This window comes from Chlamydotis macqueenii, chromosome 13 (assembly GCF_036417535.1).
Source record: "Chlamydotis macqueenii isolate bChlMac1 chromosome 13, bChlMac1.mat, whole genome shotgun sequence".
In the NCBI taxonomy this organism is placed as follows: Eukaryota; Metazoa; Chordata; class Aves; order Otidiformes; family Otididae; genus Chlamydotis; species Chlamydotis macqueenii.
Window position 1 is genome coordinate 18,945,592 of NC_141568.1, and position 20,768 is coordinate 18,966,359.

The 20,768-nt window shown below is 42.1% G+C and overlaps 1 protein-coding gene across 2 annotated transcripts; it reads left to right on the plus strand.

The window, feature by feature from the left end:
- The first annotated feature begins 4,983 nt into the window (after nucleotides 1–4,983).
- On the plus strand, nucleotides 4,984–18,109 carry AKTIP (AKT interacting protein). Of its 2 annotated transcripts, none has more exons than XM_086758348.1 (10): nucleotides 4,984–5,035; nucleotides 9,039–9,152; nucleotides 10,224–10,429; nucleotides 12,344–12,408; nucleotides 12,494–12,594; nucleotides 13,916–14,004; nucleotides 14,078–14,176; nucleotides 14,402–14,509; nucleotides 15,218–15,278; nucleotides 17,189–18,109. In XM_086758348.1, exons 2-10 carry the CDS (start codon nucleotides 9,111–9,113, stop codon nucleotides 17,297–17,299), a joined length of 882 nt encoding a protein of 293 aa, XP_086614474.1. In that variant the 5' UTR covers nucleotides 4,984–5,035; nucleotides 9,039–9,110; the 3' UTR covers nucleotides 17,300–18,109. The 2 variants fall into 2 exon arrangements, with proteins under 2 accessions (XP_086614474.1, XP_086614475.1); XM_086758349.1 differs by having other exon boundaries at nucleotides 17,192–18,109.
- Nucleotides 18,110–20,768: the final 2,659 nt, after the last annotated feature.

Consider the following 20,768-nt stretch of genomic DNA (forward strand, 5'->3'; position numbering starts at 1 on the left):
TTAATTTTCAGATGGAAAATCACAGTTGTGAATTGGTTTTGGTCTGCCTTTCACTCATCATATCATACCATTACAGCAAAAACTGGAGTTCCTAATGATATTGTGGAAACTGCTGATCAAAGGTTGTTTACCCGGGCTGCGTTCACTGATTTGCCAAAGTTGTCTCGTACAGATGCACTTTAATGAGTATTCTCTGCAAAACTGATTTTTCAAAAAGATTCTTTAATCTGATTACTCTGTTGTCTTAGTTATTCTTGAGAGTGTGAGATTACATACACATTATTGGAAAGTATGTTTTACATGATTACAATTCAAAATGTTCCACGAAAGGAAGGTATTGCAAAAATAATAATAAAATCTTATTCATCACGAAGTAGTAATTACAGCTGTAAGTCTAATTAACAGCTTATGAAAAATCATCAAAGAATGGCTGTAAAAAATCTAAAATGAGGAATTTCAATGCATCAGTAGACATATGTAGGTAAGAATGATATAGAGGCTCTTATCCTGAAAATGTCTATATATAAATAAGTTGGACAGATTTGTAGTTTTTAGATTAATTTTACATGTTAGCACTTACAAGGCAGAGGATTCATAGGATTTTGATACCCATGGAACATACTTTCAAAACGTGACAAACAAATTGAGTGCCTCACAACCACTTATTTTTTCTGGGTCATTTTACCCTACAAGCAAGCACTCCTGTAAGTAGAAAAACGGTGCAATTGAGATCTAAGGCTTCTTTCATGGGATCCATTCTGACATTACAAACCTGTAGTCAGACTCAACTATCCAACTTTTTCTAAAAATGTATTTATGAAATAGTCCTTCCTCTCCTCAAAATAGAGAATCACTTCCAAAATCATACTGTGCAGAATCAAAGTTCAGCTAGGGCTGTAATTCTCACCATTCAAATAAGAGCTACTAGGTAAGCAAATAAAAAAGGAATGAAAAAGTAGTTTAAGTCAGTTTTAGAAGTGGACTCACAATAATTAAGGCTTCTAGCTTATAAATTAAGAAATCTGAAATACATTCAGATTTAAATGTTTAATGGAGTTTTTCCACAATGTGAGACATATTTAATGGTCCCTTCCAACCCAAACTCTTCTATGATTCTGTGATATTGAAGAAAGTGTAGTTTGAAGGCTATGACGTGGTCTTTAATTAGTCATTGATAGCTTCTGCTATTCGGGAATGATTAATACAGCCAACGCCTCCTGTTGCTAAATACATCAACAGCCATGCAAATATAAAAGTGTCTGAGTATTATCAACATACGTATTCTTTTTTCATATGAAATGAGTTTAGGAAGATAGGAGGCTTCCTATGGGGAATAAATAAATTTAATATTCCTAACCCTCTGTTATAATAGTGAGTTTGGAGTTGAAGATTTCGCCTTTTGCTGCTGACTGAGCAGAGACCAACAGTCGATCCTGTGATTCTACCCTAAGAACTGAATTAAAAATTTTGATGATGCAGTTAGCCCTGTTCCATCTTCTCTCTGCTGCAGGGAAAATAAATATGCAGTCAAAAGCACTTTTATGTTGGTGCATCTATAGCTACATCCGTTCTAGCAATTTCATTGTAATAAAGACATTAGGAAAAATAAGAACAGTACTGTAAGAAAAAGTTTCTAGCTTATGCTTCGTTTTAAAAAACTAGAGAAATATCACACTGGTAAGTGTAAGCTAGAAGGAGGGGTTGTATTTGACTTGCTGTTTGTTTCCAATCTTGTTGCTAAAAGAAAAATGAACTTCTAAGTAATCTTTATAAATTTTGATTTATCAACATATTTTAGGGATCTGATTATTTCTGTCTCTTGCTTTACTTAAAGGATATGTCCTGTTATCAGCAAATCCACATTCACCATTCAGTAATTATGCGAATAGAGACCAGCGTAGAGAAATTTAAAATAATTCCTGCATCACAGAGTACACCATTTTCACAGAGGTAAAAAAAAAAAAAAAAAAAAAATCTAAATTGACTACTTGACTGCTTTTATTTTTACCTAGATTGTTCTATAAATTGTTGATAGTATGTTCTTCTAGTATATAAATCATAATGGAATTGCACTTAAAAATACAAAAAATGTTTGGGGTTCATGTTTTTAACCATATTTGTAATTCTGCTTTTTAGCTTTGAAAAAGAGAAAACATCGTCTTTCACCTTTGTGTTTTTAGGGAGAAAAAGTAATGTTAATATCAATAGTTATCAAGTAAAGTAATGTTTTATGTCGTTATGTAGGTTATTTTTGAAAATTATTTTGTTAGACTCCCTATAGAACTACTGGGCACCTCAGTGGGAGATAAGCATCCACACCTGTTTGCAGCTGGGAGCACTAGGCCTGATAATTTCTTTTTTTTTGTCACACAGCACATACCGCGTTTCAGTCAATAGAAGTGTTTTTGCCATTTCTCTGCTGGTGGATTACGGTACGCGAATGGAGCAGCTGCAGACCACCACCTAGTGGTGCCGGGCAGCCCCTCAGACTAATTCTGGGTGAAACAGATACAAATTATCTAAAGGCAGGGGGAAAAAAAGCATCTAGAGGTTATTTAGACTTGTATTAATCTTACAATGCTTTCTACAGGTACCAAGCCATGGGGAAAGAAACCTTTCAAAAGGTAAGCAATATACAAAAAGATTCTACGTCAGGTTATTCTCTTGTATTGGTCACAATACAAAGATTTTGCTAAGTAGAATTCAGTCATGACTAAGAAGGGAATCTAGTCTACTATGTCATTTTTGGAGGCTGCTGTATTTTAGATCAGCTTGCAGGTCAACTTTCTGCATTCCTCTCCAAAGTCATTATATTTAAGTTTAGCTCTTCTGGTGTTACTGATTTACCAGTGTGTAAACGATGTATTCATGTAACTTTCCTGATGTGTAAAGCTCACCTGAGGACAGCTATCTGGATGGGCTTTGGGTTTCAGACGCAAAGGGAATATATTTTATTGCCCTGCAGTTGTACAATCAGTACTGCTAAGTGAGGTTTACGCGTACGCCCAAAGGTTTACTGTCACATTGTACTGAAAGCTGTGTTTTCAGATTTCCTCACTTGGTCATACACAGGACAAAATGATGCAACAGATCCAGGGACCTAAACCAGGGTGCTTTGATATTTTAGGAAAACACTTAGCATCATTTGAGCGCAGAGACACTATTTTAAGTGATGACCTTGCATCCAGATTGCAAATAGATACTGTTCTGGGTTCACACAAATGGTGGTGTTGAAGATCTGTACATTAATTACAGGTTGTTCTGGTAAAGAATAATAGAAAAAGTCTTTTCCTTATCAGTGGTTCAGGAAAAAAAAAAAAGCATTTAAGAAAATGTATTACACAAGTCACTTTCTTTCTTGTCAAGGTGTTATTTCTGTAGTTAGCAAAATAGGAGACTTTGGACGGTAGTGGGGTTTGGAGGATTAACAGCGTTGTGCAAAGTTGGTATCAAAGATAAATATTATTCATGCTATAACTGCAATATAGTTTTGCAACATCCTGAACACATACACTCCGTTAACACTAAAATGTTGTTCAAGTCACAGAATTTTGCAGTGTAAGATCTGTGACATCTGCACAACATGTAAGTGAGGATTTAATGGTCATCTTCCATTCCTTAGCGAGAGCAGGACTGAGTAGACTTTGAGTAATTTAGGACATGAAACTAAACAGAAGTTGCACAGCACTTCACAGAGGCAGGCCAAGAGCTTGCATTTGAAACAGCTAAAGAGTAGGAAATTGCAAAAGGGGTTTAGAAAGTGAGACGGTGGTTTGGCCAGAACAATAACGCTGTTAACTGACTGAGGATTTTACAGTGGCATTTTGAGGGCAGGAGGAGATTACAATAATTGAGACAAAGTTACAACCTTAGCATGGTATTCTTGCTCATAGCTTAGGAACAAAAGAAACCCACCCTGCCTGTATTCATTTGTAATTTTTATACGTGAGATAGCATGGATTTTTGTTGTCATCTTCCAAACCTTGACAAACGAGTCTTGGTATAGTAATTCATAATTGGTTCTACTGGGCTCAGAAAAAGCCTAATTACGAGCAGAAACTAACTGCTGAGTTCTTATTTTGCTCCTTCTCTTCAGCAGCTTTTGAGAGCTAATTTTTGTACGTATACATACAATATGTACAGTTAACCATCCATTCACACTCTGTGTGTCTATGTCTAGCTGCGCGGCGATAGGATCGGAAGCTGGTATGCGTTATTAACTTTTTAAAAAAAAGGAAGAAATGCAGCTAAACTGTGTTTTGTAAAATGAGGATTTTTTGAAGCCTGCAAAAAGAAAGCGGCAGAAATCCGTGACTGACGGAGTCACCACCCGCAGACGCTGGAGTTCTCGGCGTCCCTCTCCGCCGTGAGAAACGGCCCTCGCGGGTTACGGCAGCAGCACCTTTTTCTGCTTTTTGCCTTTTTTCCGCTCTCTGTCAGGTGACGTGAGGACAGTCCGGCTGTGTAACCCCTCCGCCTCCGCCTCCGCCGCGGCCCCCCTGACCCCGGCGGCGGTTTCCGCTCGGACACAGCGACGGGGAGGGACCCGAGCCCCGCCCCGGCTCGGGGCGCGGGAGCGGCTCTGCGGCCAATGAGAGAGAGAGAGACAGCTCCCTAAGCTCCGGCACCCCTGTTGAGAGGAGCAGGTGCGCCGCCACTGCCCATTGGTCTGTCCGCCCCGAGACGGACAGGCTCTCGGGCCAGTCCCCATCCCCGAGGCAGAACCCTTAGCGGCCGCCCGCCCCCCGCCGTGACAGGAGAGGCGTTGGCCTCATTGCGTGACGGAGAGGGCGGTAGCTGTGATTGGCTGGCTTCGTCCCCACCGCCCCGCCCCGCGGGGCCTTCCCGGAAGCACCGGGCGGCGATTGGCCGAGGGGAAGGGCCGGGCCCGGATGTGCGATGCCGAGGGGCGGGCTTTAAATGGGGCAGCGGCGGGGGTGAAGGGGGAGCAGCGGCGGGGGTGAAGGGGGAGCAGCGGCGGCGGCTGGCGGGGCCTGGGCCGCGCGCGCAGCGGAGCGGCGGGAGCCTTGGGCGGGTGAGCGAATGCCTGGGTGCGGCGGCGGGACAGCCCTGGGCCCGGCCCGGCTCGGCTCCACCTTCCCGGGCGCAGCGCCAGCGGCGGTCGCGGCGAGACGGGTCCCCGCCGGCGACGGGAGGGCGGCGGGCGGGCTGCCTGCGCCCCGCAGGGCCGTCACCGCTCGCCGAGGCGGGGACTGAGCCAGCGCCGCCCGTTCGCCCCGTGAGGAGCCGCCGCCGCGCAGCGTCTGCCGGCGCGGACAGCCCCGTCCCGGACGGGGAACCCGTCCCGTCCCGGCGCCGCCCGCGGCCGCTTTCCGCCAGGGCTCGGCGGGGTTGGGGCCGGGCCTCCCTCCCTCCGCGCCCTGCCGAGCGGCGTCGCTCTGCGGGGCCGGGCACGGCCGTGGCCTCGCCGTGCAGTACGGCCGGGGGCTGGGCGGGGAGGCCGCGGCTCCCGGGGCTCGGCAGAGCGGTTGTTTTTTTCCTGTGTGAGCCACCGCTCCGGCAGCTGGCAGCCCCCCTGGAGACCCCGCCGTCCTCTGAGGCTCGGCAGCCCGTCCCCTCCTGGGTTTTAGACTGCTAGGTGTTGTCCGAGAGCCGGTTCGGGTGGCGGAGGCTGTGGCTTCCTTGAGAAGTGTGCTAGGGGACTGAAGTCACAGCGGCAGGTGCTGGTGTGGGAGGTGTAACCCGTCTGCGGAGGAAGAGTCGGCGAACAGGCTGGGCTGGTCAGTGTTCCTGTTCGCTGCCAGCAGCCCTTCGGCAGCTCCCTGTCCGCTGGGTTAAGGCGTGGGCTGGTGAAGTCCTTGGGTGCTAAGATCAGGAGCCGGTGTGCTGAGGAGAAATGAGTTCTGGTGTAAACTGACAGTTGCAGTTGCAGGACAAACGTGCAGTAGTGTTGTGATCAACATGCGTTCTTCTTCTCTAGCGCTCTGCCTAATCAGCTCTCTTTATTCTGAGGTGTAGCAGTGGTTCCCTTCCCTTTTAGATATGGAATAAAATATATAAAAACATATATATACACACATTTACATTATATAACATATTTATCCATACATGATGGGGTTTTTTTGCTTGAGGAATCCTTTATGTTTCCAGAAAATATTTAGAAAAGTGCTCTGTTCCAGGCAGATGAAGTTTTTGTTGAATCTATAAAAAGCCCATGGGAGGAGGACCACTTAGGAGGGTTGCTGTTGCTTTCTGTTCCTGTAGTAGAAGGTATTACTGAGTGACACGCTGTTAAGCCTCTTCTTAACTGAGGCACTGTGATTGACGACAATGTGAACAAAGAGGGGGGATAATTTTGAGTGTTTTTACCTGCTTTTCATAAAATAAAGGAGAGGGTATTTGGTTCTTTTGGGAAGCTGATGGTTTCAGTAGCTGCAGCACCGTAAGCTGCTGTAACAGTAGGTACCTCGTGGTAGACACTGTAGCCCCGCGCAGGACTGAATGACTAAACTACCCAGAAATTCCACTTGGTGATACTGGCACTTGACTCTCCTTGTCTGCCGCACAGCGAGAAGTAGGATAAGCAGTCTAACTTAAATGTACTGTTACTTGATTTTTCTTTTTTAAACTAATCTTGTGATTGATGTGGGGTAGTAAATTGTGAGGTGAAGGCACTAGAGACAATAAGCAGTTGCAGGTAAGTTTCCTGTGCTGAAGTCATTCTCCAGTCCCATGTAGCATAGCCAGGAGTGAGTGAGATTTGAAATAAACGAACTCTAAAACACCTTGAAAGGCTTTTTAAATGGCCCTTCTCTGGGAAGCTGGTACTCTGAGGTTATTAGTTCTCTATCATAAATAATATTTTAACAGGTGAATGAGGCTGGAGACAGTTTAACAGAAAGTTTAGGACAACACTGTGTATCACATATTACTGGTAAGCAGCTGGATGAAAGATCTCTGTGTAGGAGAATCTCTGTAGTTTAACTAGAGGTAAAGTAATGTTTTATTTGGAGATAGAAACTGTTCTTAATAGCCTGTAAGTAGGCATCTCTGTGATGAAAAGCTTTTCAACAAGGCTGGAAGCATACTGAGATGCATAGCTACTTTCTGAAAGGTGGAGTCAGTGACTGAACTCCATCAAGCACCAGTTATCAAGCTTCTAGATCAGTTCCCTGTTACACTGATAATAGGTTGGGCTGGTTTTTACATACATACCTCATTCTTTGTCCTGTTCAGTTCCTGTAACTTGTATCTCTGGTTCTGGAATAATGCAATTTGTATTACCTAGTCTTAAACCACCAGCCCAAACAAACAAAGAAAAAAAAAAAAATCCCACCCCAATCCCGTAATCACTCCAGATTCCAGCTAATTGTCTTCCAACCTGTACCTCCACTCCCAGCACTTTTCTCAAAGGCGCTCGGGTGCGCTCTTTGTGCGTCAGTTCCTTTTCCCTCTGGTTGTGCTGAAGTTTAATGAGTTTTGTACCTTCCTAGCCTAGCCTCTTGCTGTTTTACTTAGTCTGGCTGAGTTTCAAGGAAGAGAAAAGGCCGCTGGCATAGCCCTCTGGCATGGCCCTGCTTTCCAGACAGGAGATGAGGAAAAGCAAAAACAACTCACTGCTGTGACAGGGCATGCCCCAGCGCAGTAGCTCTGCTTTGACTTTCTGTTTTCAGTGGCTCAGAATGATGTGAGACTCTGGCTGCTGAAGGGGAAAAGTATCTGGATGAATCATATGTACTGGAATGTTTGAGATGGTTTTGGAGTGGGGAAATTAATTAATTTTCATCACTTTCCTGAATGATACTTGCGTTTTCTGAGTGCTTGGGTGCTGTGTAGTCTAGAAGGATGCCTATGACTTGATATCAGTTTTTCTTATAAGAATTTAGCATCGATAGACTTTCTTTGGGTAAACTGTCTGGCTTTTTTTTTTTTTTTAAGATTGGCATTTATTTTACTTTTAGGAAGACTTCTTAATCATAATGTTACTATTTTCTCCATAAACTAATCTAAGTAATGGGTGAAGTGGTGGTGCCTTGCTTACTGTGGATAAACTTTGTTTACCACAATAGAAATCTGTGCCATTCTCTGTTTCTCTTGACATTCGATGAATTGCCTTGGTCAATGTGGTACAACTTCCTATTAGAGAAACTGAGTCAAGGGAATTACCTGAAAACTGTAGGTAATGTAGCCAGAAATGGGGGTTGGGGAGGTGAAGGGAAACTATAACTGAAGGGATAAAAGAGTGGAAGTGTCTGGCTGTGCCAGACAAGAGGTGCCGTAGGTAAGAGTTCTTGCACAAACAATAGCAAGACTTAAGAAAAAAAAAAAGAGAGGGAGAGGAAAATAAACAAGGACGTATACAGTACATGACACACTGAAACTCCAAATGCTGCTGAAGTCCTTGTTAATGAACTGCTGGTCTAAAGAGCACTAAGCCTTGGTGCTCATCATGAAACCGTTAAATAAGCGACAGAAAAACTTCTGTGTTCTATGGCTTTGTCTGTTCCTGGTGGTGTTCCAAGGCAGATGAAAACAGAATGACACATGCATGACGCAAACTCAATGGGAGGATCATCTCTTTCACTGGGAATGGCAGAGGGTTTTTTCAAACTGGAGCGCTTCAGAAACGTGCAAAGTCAGCAGTGTATGTCAGGGGCAACACTTAACGATGCTACGAGAGTAAGCCGTTGTAGTGTGGGACTGGAAGGGTGAAGTGATAACTTTTTAATATTTGCCGGTGTACAGGACCTTTCTTGACTGTGATGAGCTATCTATTGATGGTCTTTTTTTCCAGTTGGCATGACAAAACATGGAATGCAGAATCTAGAGTGTCTTTCTCGCAGAAAGAAGGCAGGGATGCATGTGCAAAAGTTATTGCATAGATATCTACATTGTTGTCCTGGGGGCTAATATATAATAGACCTTTGGCAGTTTAAACTATTGTCAGTTTTAGCTGCAAGAAGTTTTCTTCTGAAGTTACAGAAATAAAAGCTAGCTGCAGAAGTAGATCTGAATTCTACTTATATATTGAGTCCTGTTTATCTGTTAGAATGCGTGTTCATTCTGTGTATTTCTAGGGTGCACACCAGAGAGGCCTGAGGACACTGAAGACACGGAGAAGTTGCAGTCCTTTACTTGGAACACACGTTATGAACCCTTTCTGGAGCATGTCCACAAGTTCTGTGCGCAAGGTAGCTATTTAATGATTGGGTGCTGTAAGGTGTTAACATGCGTTGCGGGGCAGTAGCAGTCCTGGAAAAGACCATCAGATGATCTACAAATACAGTTGGAGGGTGTGCTTTATTTCGAAGGCTGTGATCATCTTCAGTAAAAGCGTAAGCTGGCTTTGAGCTGCATTAACTGGGATGTGCCTGTGGATGGAGTCTACTCCAGAATTTCTTGACTTTTTTTTTATCTGAAGCATCTTTAAGTAGGAAGGATGAAACAAACTTGTTCAGATGGTTGAAACACTGTTTCTTAGGGCATTTGTTTGCTGTCTTACATAGAGCTTAGCCAGGTATTGCATATGCAGTGAGCGCTGACAAAACTGAGCCTCCACAATGCTGTGGCTGCTTTAGATTGTGTGTGTGTAAAAGCATGATAGTTCTGGGGTTAATCGCTTCTCTGGTGTTTTTTAGTAAAAGACAACATAGCCATAAGAAGGTTTGCTATAGTGAAACTGTAAACTGGGCTTGATGTCTCTGCCAAGCTGTGATTCTCCCACAGTGGGAATGGGCTATGTGGTTAGTTTCAGGTGGAATGTTGGTGTCTTCAGTACAAGCAGGAAGTAAAATACATGAAGCTTTCTGTTTCTTATTTAATCTCAGCTTTACTGCACTATTTTTAAAAACTCCTTGAAGTCTAGAATGCAAGGGTGCTTGCCAGTGAAAATGATTTATCTTGATGCACTGTGTGCTAGAAATAGATTGACTTCTAAGCTGATGTTATATACTATCTGGTTCCAGTTTCTAAATAAATGTAAGCCTCCTTAAGCATTTGTCCTAATCTGCAGATTTCCTATCCAGCATTGATGACTTTGCACTTGCAGACTAGGTTTGATTGAACGAACATCTATTTAAAAACAAAAGCCGAAGAGACACCACCTTCACTCCCAAGCAATAGAACAACAAAACCCAAGATATGTTTCCTTGGCCAAACTTGTGATTAGCAATGTTGGGTTAAAAATGTGTTAGAATATGTTCGTATGTTAAGTGCTTATAAAATACAGCCTGTAATTTTGTGGCTCTCTCTTAATCTAACAGAGACCTGAAGCTGAGGAGAAAACTTTGAGTGGAGAGCTGCGAACCAGTCCTCTGCGAGCCTCTGCAAAGAAACAGTTGCCTTCTATTCCAAAGAATGCTGTGCCAATAACCAAGCCTGCTTCACCTGCCACGTCGTCCCAGTCGACAAATGGAACACATGCCTCTTATGGGCCTTTTTATTTGGAGTATTCGCTCCTTGCAGAATTGTAAGTTTTCTCTTTTTTGGTCTTTTTTAGGTTACTGGGCTTATCCTTCAGTGGGGAAAAAAACATGCAGAGTTCTAGGTCTTGCATGGTGTCTGTGCCTTAGTCCTTGAAGAATGCAGTAAACCTGAAGTTCCACAGAATTCTTTTTCTGGAGCAGCAGTCTCAGTTTCTTGAGGTAGCAGAGGAGAGGAAAGTGAGATGAGATTTTTAAGGGGTGCGTTTAGATATGATTCTCTGAATTATTGTATTTCTCAGTCTTCAAGTAAACACATTTAGGGTTTAGGCATCCTGACTAGTTATCCTAATAGTTTTTTGATCAGAAATACCAAATTTTTGAAACAAGTATTAAAATAGAAGCAAGCAGATGTGTAGTGGGAAGGTGGTTGTGAATGTGTGGTAATGTCTAATGGAGTCAGGATGTGGGAACTTCCTTCAGTTGTTACACGGAACACTTGAACGCCACCTGATATGGCTTATTAAGTGGATATTAGGAAGACTGTATTCTTTCCTGTCTTGCAGTGGTATTTAACCTGAAACTGATGAGGGAGGAGTTAGTGTGATTTAAATAGCTCTCTTTGAATCAGTTGTGTTTCATCCAATATAGTGGTTTGTAGACTGCTGTGGGAGCATACAAATCTCTATTTCTCTGCAAAACTTTGTAGTTATATAAAGTTACATAAACCGTTCTGTGCTACAAGGCTGAAGGCACTTCCTCTGTAACAGACATACTGGATTCTCAAGTATGTAGTGCCTTTTGGAATGAAATCCCTGGAGTCCTTATGCAACACTAAGTCTTAGTTCTTGCATTTAACCATTAAACTGAAACTGAGAACTCTCAAAACGTTAATCTTTTTTTTTTCTTCAGGGAACTGACCTTGACTTCTTAATTCCAGAAAGACTTTTTTTCCACAGCATGCAAAAATATATTGGTATCATAATGTAAACTCCTAGTTTAACAAATTCATTATTAGGGAAAAAATAATGAATATTATGGAAATCATAAGCAGACAGCTGTATTAATATTTTGCCTTAAGATTCTTGTGCAAGCGTGTGGAGTTCAATTAAATGGGCCTATATGCTGAGCAACGGAAGAACCTGTGAAGTGAACAATTTGTTTATAGCGTTGAATAGAATCTGCATACCATACAACTACAGCTGGTTAAACTTACTAGCAACTTCTTGCATTAATTGATTTTAAACAAACAAACAAAAAAAATAGTAAAAGTAGCACATTTTGCCCTGGTAGTAACCTGTTGGTTATCAAATGGGATTTTGTAAAAGGCAAAGGGAGAGGGAGACACTCTTTTCATAATGTGCCGGCCATTGATGACCAAAGATCGTGACTGGATTATCATCACAAGAAGTGAAATAGCGAATAAGTGCAAGTTTGAGACTGTGACTTGGTCCATCCTGTTACAGAGATCCCTGGAATCACTCGATACAGATATCTAATATACCCCGCTTTTCGACTGTCCTTTTTACTCTGTTACTTTTGTCAGTTGCCAGTGTAGTTTCTGCAGCGTGGTCTCATCTAAAACTGGAAAACTACTTGTTTAAAATTGAAGTTAACACTTTGGTCACATTCCAGAATTAAATACAACTGACTGCAAATCTACATTCAAAATTACTTAATTGCGTTTTGGTGGGGGTTTTTTCCTTCTTTAGTTTTGTCAGGAGAAATAATGTTTCCTGTCAGTAACTGTCAGGGGTAGGAAGGGCAAGAGTGAGAGAATATGGTTTCGCTAGTTTTCTGCCACCTCCTTCTGTGAGCAGTCTGCCCTTGGGAACTGATTGCAAGTTTGTGAAGAAGTCTGCTGTTAAGGTGTTGGTAGTATGTTCTGGGTTTACTGCTGTCAGCTTGCTGTAGGTTTAGTGTAGATGTGGAGCTGCTCTAAATACCGATTCTAATTGCAGTACCTTGGTTGTAAAGCAGAAATTGCCAGGTGTCTACGTGCAGCCATCTTACCGATCAGCATTAAGTGAGTTCAAACTTAACTTTTAAAAATTTTTATATATCTCTGTATTTTAAAATGACTTCACTCAAGCAAATTTTCTCACTTGCAGTGTGGTTTGGTGTAATATTCATAAGACACGGGCTTTACCAGGACGGTGTGTTTAAATTTACTGTCTATATTCCCGATAATTACCCAGATGGAGACTGCCCGGTGAGTGGTTGTGTGTCTTGGTTTCTCTTGTTTACTGGTGGTTTAAGTATGACTTCTTGTTAAAGCTAACATACCCATTAGCTTCTGATTTCCTTGAACTGGTTTTATTCATTTGGCTCGGCTCATTTGCAGTGTTTTGTATGTATTTCCTGACATCTGTGGGGGAACTATGTTACTCTGGTTACTGAGGCTGGTGTAGAGTGAACTTCCTGAGGTTAGATGCATTAGAGCATTCGGTAACCAGCCACTTCTTTACCTCCACTCTTGATCTGCTACTTCCTTGGCAAGGAAGTTAATGTTGAAACACTTAAAGGAGTATCCAAATTCTGAGTAGCAATGTAATGGAACATAAAATCCAGGCACCTGTGCTGTGCTTGCTGTAGTACTGCAGGATTTCTTGCCTGACTGTCTTCTGAACTACATTGAAACAAAGAACTGAAAGAACTTGAGGAGAAAGTTAGTGAAGCAAAGGGAGAGGGAGATACGTAGTATGGTATGAACCTTCCATCTCTGCTTTCTCTTTAGGGAAAAGTATCAAAGTTATTCCATCACTTAAAAAGGTAAAAATAGAAATCTTGTGGCAATCTGGCTCTCCAGAGCAGAGCAGCTGGCCCTCTTGGCCACATTTGTTTAAGAGGAAGATTGGAGGACAGGTGTACGTAACTGCTGTAGCAGAGAACAAGTTATGTCAGGAAGCTCTCTGCTTGCTATCAAGTTTTGTGTAAAGCTATCATCTTTAAAAGGATATAACGAGAGGAAACAGTTTCTTTCAAAGATTAGACTTTGGAATCTCTCATACAGCCATCATTCTTTTACTAGCATAGGGCTTTAAAACCATCCTGGTGAAACTAGCTTTTATTTTGGAAGAATGCATGAATACCAGAGGAAACCAGCTGTGCAGAACTGAAGACGCCATGGTGTCACTGCACAGTTTACTTTAAAATGTGTAGGATAAAAAAAAAAAAGTATTGATTGTAACTCAAGTGTGTAAAAACCTTTCAGTCACAAATAGCTAAACCAGGAAAACTCCTTTAATCTGACCTTATCTGATACTATTACCTGTGTTGGCACTGGTGCTTGTGCAGTTAGCTGGATTAGTTTCCTGATTTGGTGATAAGCGTGTGAGAGAGGACAAGACCCTGCATGTAACATGGATATGCTGGATTACAGTTTCACAGTTGGTATAAATCACTTCAGTTTGCTTTCTTTAAATACAGTAACATTTAATTAGTATTTGGAAGCAACAGCTGACTGACCTTCACCCCATGGTTTTAACATTAGGATTGAAGTTGTCGTAATGGATTTCTCTTTTCTAATGCAGCGCTTGGTTTTTGATCTGCCTGTCTTCCATCCGCTAGTAGATCCGTTATCTGGTGAACTGGATGTGAAAAGAGCATTTGCAAAATGGAGGTGAGCGGTATCATATTGATGTATCATTTGAAAGAAGTTTGTTCCTTTCTTCATTGTGTTTTGTTCTCTTTAGGCGAAATCATAATCACATATGGCAAGTATTAATGTACGCTCGCAGAGTCTTCTACAAGATTGATACAGCTAGTCCTCTGAACCCCGAGGCTGCCGTGCTGTAAGTATCTTTCATGTGTGCAGACGTGGTCTCTTAAGAGAGATTTGTGTAGACTTGCAGAAACAACAGGTTTGTGAAATCAGTTGCTTATCAGTTCATGTTCTCTACCTCCAGAGTTGGTTGCGCTAGGAACTAAAGTTGAGGCTTTGCCAAGTCTGTCTGTGCTTCTAGAACAAACCTGTGCCTCCTTACAATTACTTAACGTTACTTACTTCCCTCTTGCAGGTACGAAAAAGATATTCAGCTGTTCAAAAGTAAAATAGTGGACAGTGTCAAACTATGCAGCAGTCATTTATTTGATCAGCCCAAAATAGAGGATCCCTATGCAATCGTGTAAGTACCGTGGGCAAATTCACCATGTTCTCGAAACTTCAGGACAAGTTTTGGTATAGTTGTTAATTTGAAGCCTTTCTCTGCCAAATTGACCTGTTTTGTCTCACATTTATAGCAATACTTTGAATATTCCTACTCTCACTTCCTTCTGTTCAGTGTTGAGTGAATCTTACATATAATCAGATGCTTGTGTTTACTGACTTATCACTAAGCAACCAAGACTTTAAAAAAAGATAAATCAACAAAACAGCAAACAAACAAACAAACCCCCAGACAAACCAGCGAACAAAAGCCCACAAACACCCTGCCTCCCTCAGGCAGAGTTACCCGTGAAGTAAATATTGCTTTTGGGCTGTCCTGAACTCAATTTGCATGGCTGTAACTTTGATCATACTTTTAAAATACTTTTCAAGCTTGACTGCGTGGGAGGTGGAACAGTCAGCTCTGTAGTGCATGAATAGTATTTCATGTAACACCTGCTGAATTGCCAGCTCTCATTGCAAACAAAAATGAAAACCTAAATATTTCATTTTTAAAAGGTCCCTAGCAATGTGAATTTAGCTCTGAACTGTATGTTTTGATATTGAAAACTCAGACTTTTTAGTTTGCTTGAAACTCAACAAACTAAACCAAGGAAAATTGCTATTGTCTGTCTATGTTGTAGTTTCCAAAAAGGCAAAGTAAGAGATAACTATACTTCCTCCATAGTTTTTCTCCATGGAATCCAGCTATACATGATGAAGCTAGAGAGAAGATGTTGACTCAGAAGGTACGTTCTCACTGTAGCCTGATGAGGGAAGAAGTGTTCTCTGTCTCTTCATACTAGACAGACCTTATTCCACCCGTCTCTTGGTTCAGCAGGCGTGCTCAAACTGATTTGGTCTCCTAACTAACTGGTTATGTCACTGTTCTAGCTTCAGAGTGTTTAAGCAATTAATCATTTAGCCAGCTAGAAAGCTTTGTTAGTACAGTTGTTGGCAGACTTGGCAGATTTGTTTGTTTGTTTTAGGGATAGAAGGCAGGGAAGAAGGGGAAATAAGAGATTTGCTAACTGCCTGTTAGCTTGTCCTGGACTTGTCATGGCCATTACCACTTCTGCATAACCTGACAGTCCCCACAGTCTTTGTTCCCCTCTGTTGAGAGACATTTCATTACTGATTCAAAACTTCAGGACTTTCTTCTCATTCCAAACTTTCCAGGCAGCACATCTTGGGAGATGCATGTTAATTGCTTTTTAAGTGGAAACTAACTTTTTCAGTAACTATTGCATGTATGGCACTTCAGTTACTGGAGTAGTTTGATAGCAGGAATGGCTAAACTTCTGTGACTTAGGAGATTTTTTCCAAAATGTCAGTGTAACTGAGAACTTTCCTTTCCTTCCCTGTAAAAGGAAGCTCCCTATCCCTGTATCCTGTCTTTCCCTTCTGCAGCCCTGGGTCTTTGTTTTATTACCTGTGTAATTCCTGTGCCTGGGGAAACAACTAGGCTGTTCTAGAACTGCAGCCCAGGAAAAACTGTGGTGTTGCGGTTCCCTGCTGAGCACATGGCTTTTGCTAGATGATGTCCTCTGTGCAGCGTGTGATAGGCAGGTGCTGTTCTGCCAGGCTCAGACTGAACTGATCCCTCTTGTTTGCTGTTGTCTGATGTGTTACGGCAATTCTGTCATGCAGTGTCAGCTTCTACACAAAACATGAGGGGAGACAGAAGTAGCGCAGGTTCCATTTTCTTACTGACTTATTTTATTTAGTCAGGCAAAAAACTTCCCATAGCATGACCAAGTCTACTCACATCATTATCCCTTTCTAGAACTGGGTGCGTCGCTCCAGGTTTGGTGTAGTTGGCATGCAGATGATCTGATGAGCCTGTGGCAGTGTGGAGGCAGGGCTAGCTCCTTATGTACAAAAAACCCTGCAAGCTGTTCTGTTTCTTTGAATCTGCTAGAGCAGGTGTCTGATTTACTGATCTTCTTAAGCTACTTTAAGTCTGCAGATGCTTGAAGTTGCATCTTTCTCCCTCAACCTGAAGTTGTGGCGTTTTTTGATTATTGCAGCTCAGAAGACTTTTAAAAAAAAGTCTGAAGTGTTCGTTGCATTGTGTTGGGTAGAGTTACTGTTCGTGCACTTAACTGTGATAAGTGCTCAGGGAAGGGCTATCCTTGGAAAGCATTATGAACTCTATGGGTATAGCAAAGGGATCAGTTGCTACTTTGCCATGTTAATTTGCGTCCAGAAGCCTTTGGTGGGGTGGAGCACTCCTCCACAGTGTGCTGCAGTGGTAACACCAGGTTAATGACAGAAATAGTTTGGTTTGGATTGACATTTCTTTCTGCAGAACAAAGGAATTTGGCAGATAGCGGAGCAGTGGTGGTGGGCCATTGCCTTCCAGCAAAAGGCACCATTCAAGGAGTATCTTCCAGTCTTTATGGTGTGGTGGGGTACATGAACCTAAGTCACTAAAACTCTCCTGTAGTATCAGAGTGGTTCTACAGATACCACACGCAGTCACAGAAATTAAAACAATAGCTGTTTCTCTGTTTCTCAATTTACTGTTTCTCTTTGAGGATACGAAACAATGCTAGCCTCTTCTATGCTTGTGTTTCCCAAAGGTAGACGGGATGGGGAGGGGTTTAAGAGGGTTTGGAGTATCTGATAATTCTGACTTGAACTTTCTTCTGCCTAGAAGAAGCCAGAAGATCAGCACTGCAAAAGCATGCACGTTTCTGGCCTGTCATGGGTAAAGCCTGGCTCAGTTCAGCCGTTCAGCAAAGAAGAGAAGACAATGCCTACTTAGCTCTTCTGGACTGTGGTGCACAAAACACTTTCTGGGGGTGGAGGGAATGCAATGGAGGGAGAAACAGCAAAGCAGGAGCTTCCTTCTCAACTACGGATTAGTAAAAACTGAATGGTAGCAGTGACTCCAGTAAACCTGGTCAATGGATTACTGGCTCTTAAAGTTTTACATACGCATTAGGTTTTAAAGGCTTGCCTGGAGTTTGGAAGCCTCTCTTGGAACACTGCAGTACTTCTACCTGAAGACTGTCTAGGGTGGGTAGTTCCTCAGGGCTCTGACATGCCTGGAGGTTTTGGGTTGGTTTTTAAGCTTTTATTTTTTCCCTCCAGGAATAGCAGTTTTTTAAAACAAGTTAAATTACTGGCAGAAATATTAGCATTGGAAATATGATGCCAGAGGTAAGCTGTGTTCATGTAAACTAATATAGCAGAGTTAAACAATATATTTAATGATTTTAAATACTTTGGTTTCTATTGTAAATATATTAGGATTTGAAATTGTAAATAGACGGTTCATTGACTCCATTTAGCACTTTCCAGAGTAAAACTGGGGATGATGTATGACGTTACTGATTTGTAAATGGATATTGTCACTAAAGCGCACATTAGTCTGACAGGGTGAAAGCAGAATGTCAGGCTTGTTAGACTGGTATTGTGTAAACACTAAAGTCAAAGCTTTTAGTGGTGGTCTCTGGAGCTAATAAAATCTTAGAGGGTTTTACGTTCCCTAGGTGTCTAGGGGATTACTTAGGATAGCTTGACTAATGTGTGTTAATAGTGACATCTTAAAATAAAAAGAAACCGTGATCTAGCTCTTGTCCCTCTGTCTGTCTATGTTGTAGACACCTAGCAAAGGCTGGAACCCGAGTGGAAGCACCTGTGTGTGCTTATGTACTTGTCTGCACTGGTATTCGGGATGTTAATGGGATAACAGGGTGTTAGAGACTCGTTAAATGCAGTTCCGTTCCACATACAGGAAAACCTTCCTAAAGCATCTGTGAGCTCAGGACAGAATCTCTTACTTTTCACAAGAGTCTTCCTAATGTCACAGCCTAGTAATGCCTTGTTCCTACAGGATTTTCTTATCAAAACCTGTAACGTTAACCCTTTCCAGCTGGGCTGCTTTTCCTTTGGCTCCTCACACCTGTACTGATGTCATTAATGCAACCCTGCTGTCTAGTAACAAGTAGTAGTGACTTCATACATACACTGCTGTGGAGTTTGGGGAGGGTGGGGAGTCTGTTTTGGTTTTTGTGGGGTTTTTTTTGTCTTTTGATCTGACAAGCTAAATCCACTTGTCGTATAACAGCCTTTCTGCCTTTCCTTTGGGAACAATTGCTTGGCTCTTCAGGAAACAGCCAGGCTTCACAATTAATATGCTGTTGTGTACCAAATTTACATATTAACGTATTTTTAAGGATTACTTGAGTGCTTTCTACACAGCACTGAACATTGTATACATTAAGTACCTACTCTGTTTTAGGTAATGTTGACATTTTAATGCATGATGTTGCTTTAAACCTTCTAAAGCTTCTCCCTTTGAGATGCAGGGGTTTCCTGGGGCTGCCTGAAGTGTCTGTAGTGCTGCTGGAGTTCCTCCTTAGACAGAAGAATGCAGAGAGCAAGGATCCTCTTTAAGGTAGAGAAGGAAGTGCGTCCAAAGGTGTGTTTCTTGGGGCTACTCCTTCCTCTTTAACTCCCCTCATCTCATAAAGTGTGTGTTACAGGGCCCAGTTTCTGACTGAATGCCAAAATGTTCTTTCTAAACCCTGTTATGTCCATTTATCCTCAGTGTAGTAAGAGAAATACAATTTAGAGTGGCTCCTTCCTAAACAAATTTGAGGTTGAAGTATAAGGTATCAAGCGGGTGCTTCTGAACAAGGTATTTGCAACTGAACCGTTGCCTTCAGCTTTCTGAGAGCTCTTGCTGGCTCTGTGTATGGGAGGTGTGGGCCTGTGCCAACTGAGGGCTCTGGTCGTGTGAATTAGTACAGCAGATTGAAACGTGTTCAATGTCTTTAAATGCACTGGTTTGGGTTTGTGGGGTTTTTTTAATTGTAAGCTGTATTGAAAGTGGTGATTGAGTGCAGATCTTCCAAAAAGAAGTTTTTGCCAAGGTGAGTCAATCACTGGGTGAGAGGTCTGTGACTTGGTGTGATTTTTGTAGGGCAATTAACTCAGTAAGTTACCTTTCTACTGTCTTCAACCCAAATCTGTCTCCTGCAGCTCAGAGCTTGATCCAGCTTTGTTATAAGGCTGAGATGTGCTAACGCAGTGGTATTTAAAAATGGGTAGGGAACTCTAGAGCAAATCTGTGGTCTTTAGTGGATCTCTGAAGGTTGCCGCTGATATGCTTTCAGACAATTGCAGAGTCATTACCAGAATAATTCTGTTTCCACTTACATCACTATTGCCGCATCATCCCCAGAGAAGCTCATCGCAAACAGCCTGTACTTTGATACCGGTAACTAGCGTAAAGCCAACAGACATGGTGTGGGATGTTCTGCTGTTTAAATCTTGAAACTCAGGCTGCTGTTAGGAGGAGCACTGTGTCTGTTTCTACAGCAACACTAGAAACCAGCACCAGCAAGGTAACCTCAAACTGAATGTTTGTTTCTGGCTAGTAGCGGTGGCTTGTTGGAGCAAAATGTTCAACTCCAAACTTCAAAATAAACCTTTGCCATTAATGGATTTGAGATTTTTGTGGTGGCTTCTCTCTTCTCCCATTCCTACCCCTTGGGAAGGAAGGAGTTACGAGAAGGCTTAGGAATTGCAAGAACTTTGCTCTTAAGTATATTTTTTTTTTTTTTTTTTTAAATTCCTCTTACGTAAATAAACTGTTAAGTCCTGTCCTTGGAGCAAAAGCTTTGAGGAGAATGTAAAATTGTGAATTGGCACTTTGGTTTGTGTACCCTTTCCTATCGTGGGACATTTTACATCTTTCTTAAAAGATAGTTTCCTAACATAGTTTTTGCATTCCTTATCTTGCATGCTAAAGTTAGTTATTTTGTGAGTAGGATTTAGGTGGCAGATAGCTGTAACTTTTGTAGGTTGGTTTTTTTTTTTTTTTTTTTTCTCCTGTGTGTCAGTATAGCCAAGAAGCAAAAAGCTGTGGATCTTGGAAGAAGGCAAGTGATTCCTTCTGCTGTTCCTGTTGTCAGTTCAGTGGTGACATGTGCAGAAAGACTTTCTGTCCTTCCCTCTCTTCCTTACCAGCTGTGGGAAAGCAAAAGGAAACAGAAACCTTTCGGAGCAGTTGCTTGGTGCAGCTAAGCTGCACAGCTGGTTCTGAAAAGCTAGTGATGAGCAGGGCTAGAGAGTGTGAGTGCCTGTGTGTGTGTGCTTGCAGGTGCTTTCCCTCCTGTGTGAGCAAAGGAGCGAATAACTGGGCGCATAGCTCTTCTCTGCTCCAGTTCTGATTCAGTCATGAACTACTGCCAGGGTAAAATAGGGGTTTGAAACTTAATTTT

Excerpts from the sequence above, each read along its gene's own strand:
- AKTIP (XM_086758348.1), top strand. The coding sequence starts at position 9,111 with ATGAACCCTTTCTGGAGCATGTCCACAAGTTCTGTGCGCAAG. Across the intron at positions 9,153-10,223 it reads CCACAAGTTCTGTGCGCAAG|AGACCTGAAGCTGAGGAGAA; the intron begins GTAGCTATTTAA and ends TTAATCTAACAG. Across the intron at positions 14,005-14,077 it reads AGAGCATTTGCAAAATGGAG|GCGAAATCATAATCACATAT; the intron begins GTGAGCGGTATC and ends TGTTCTCTTTAG.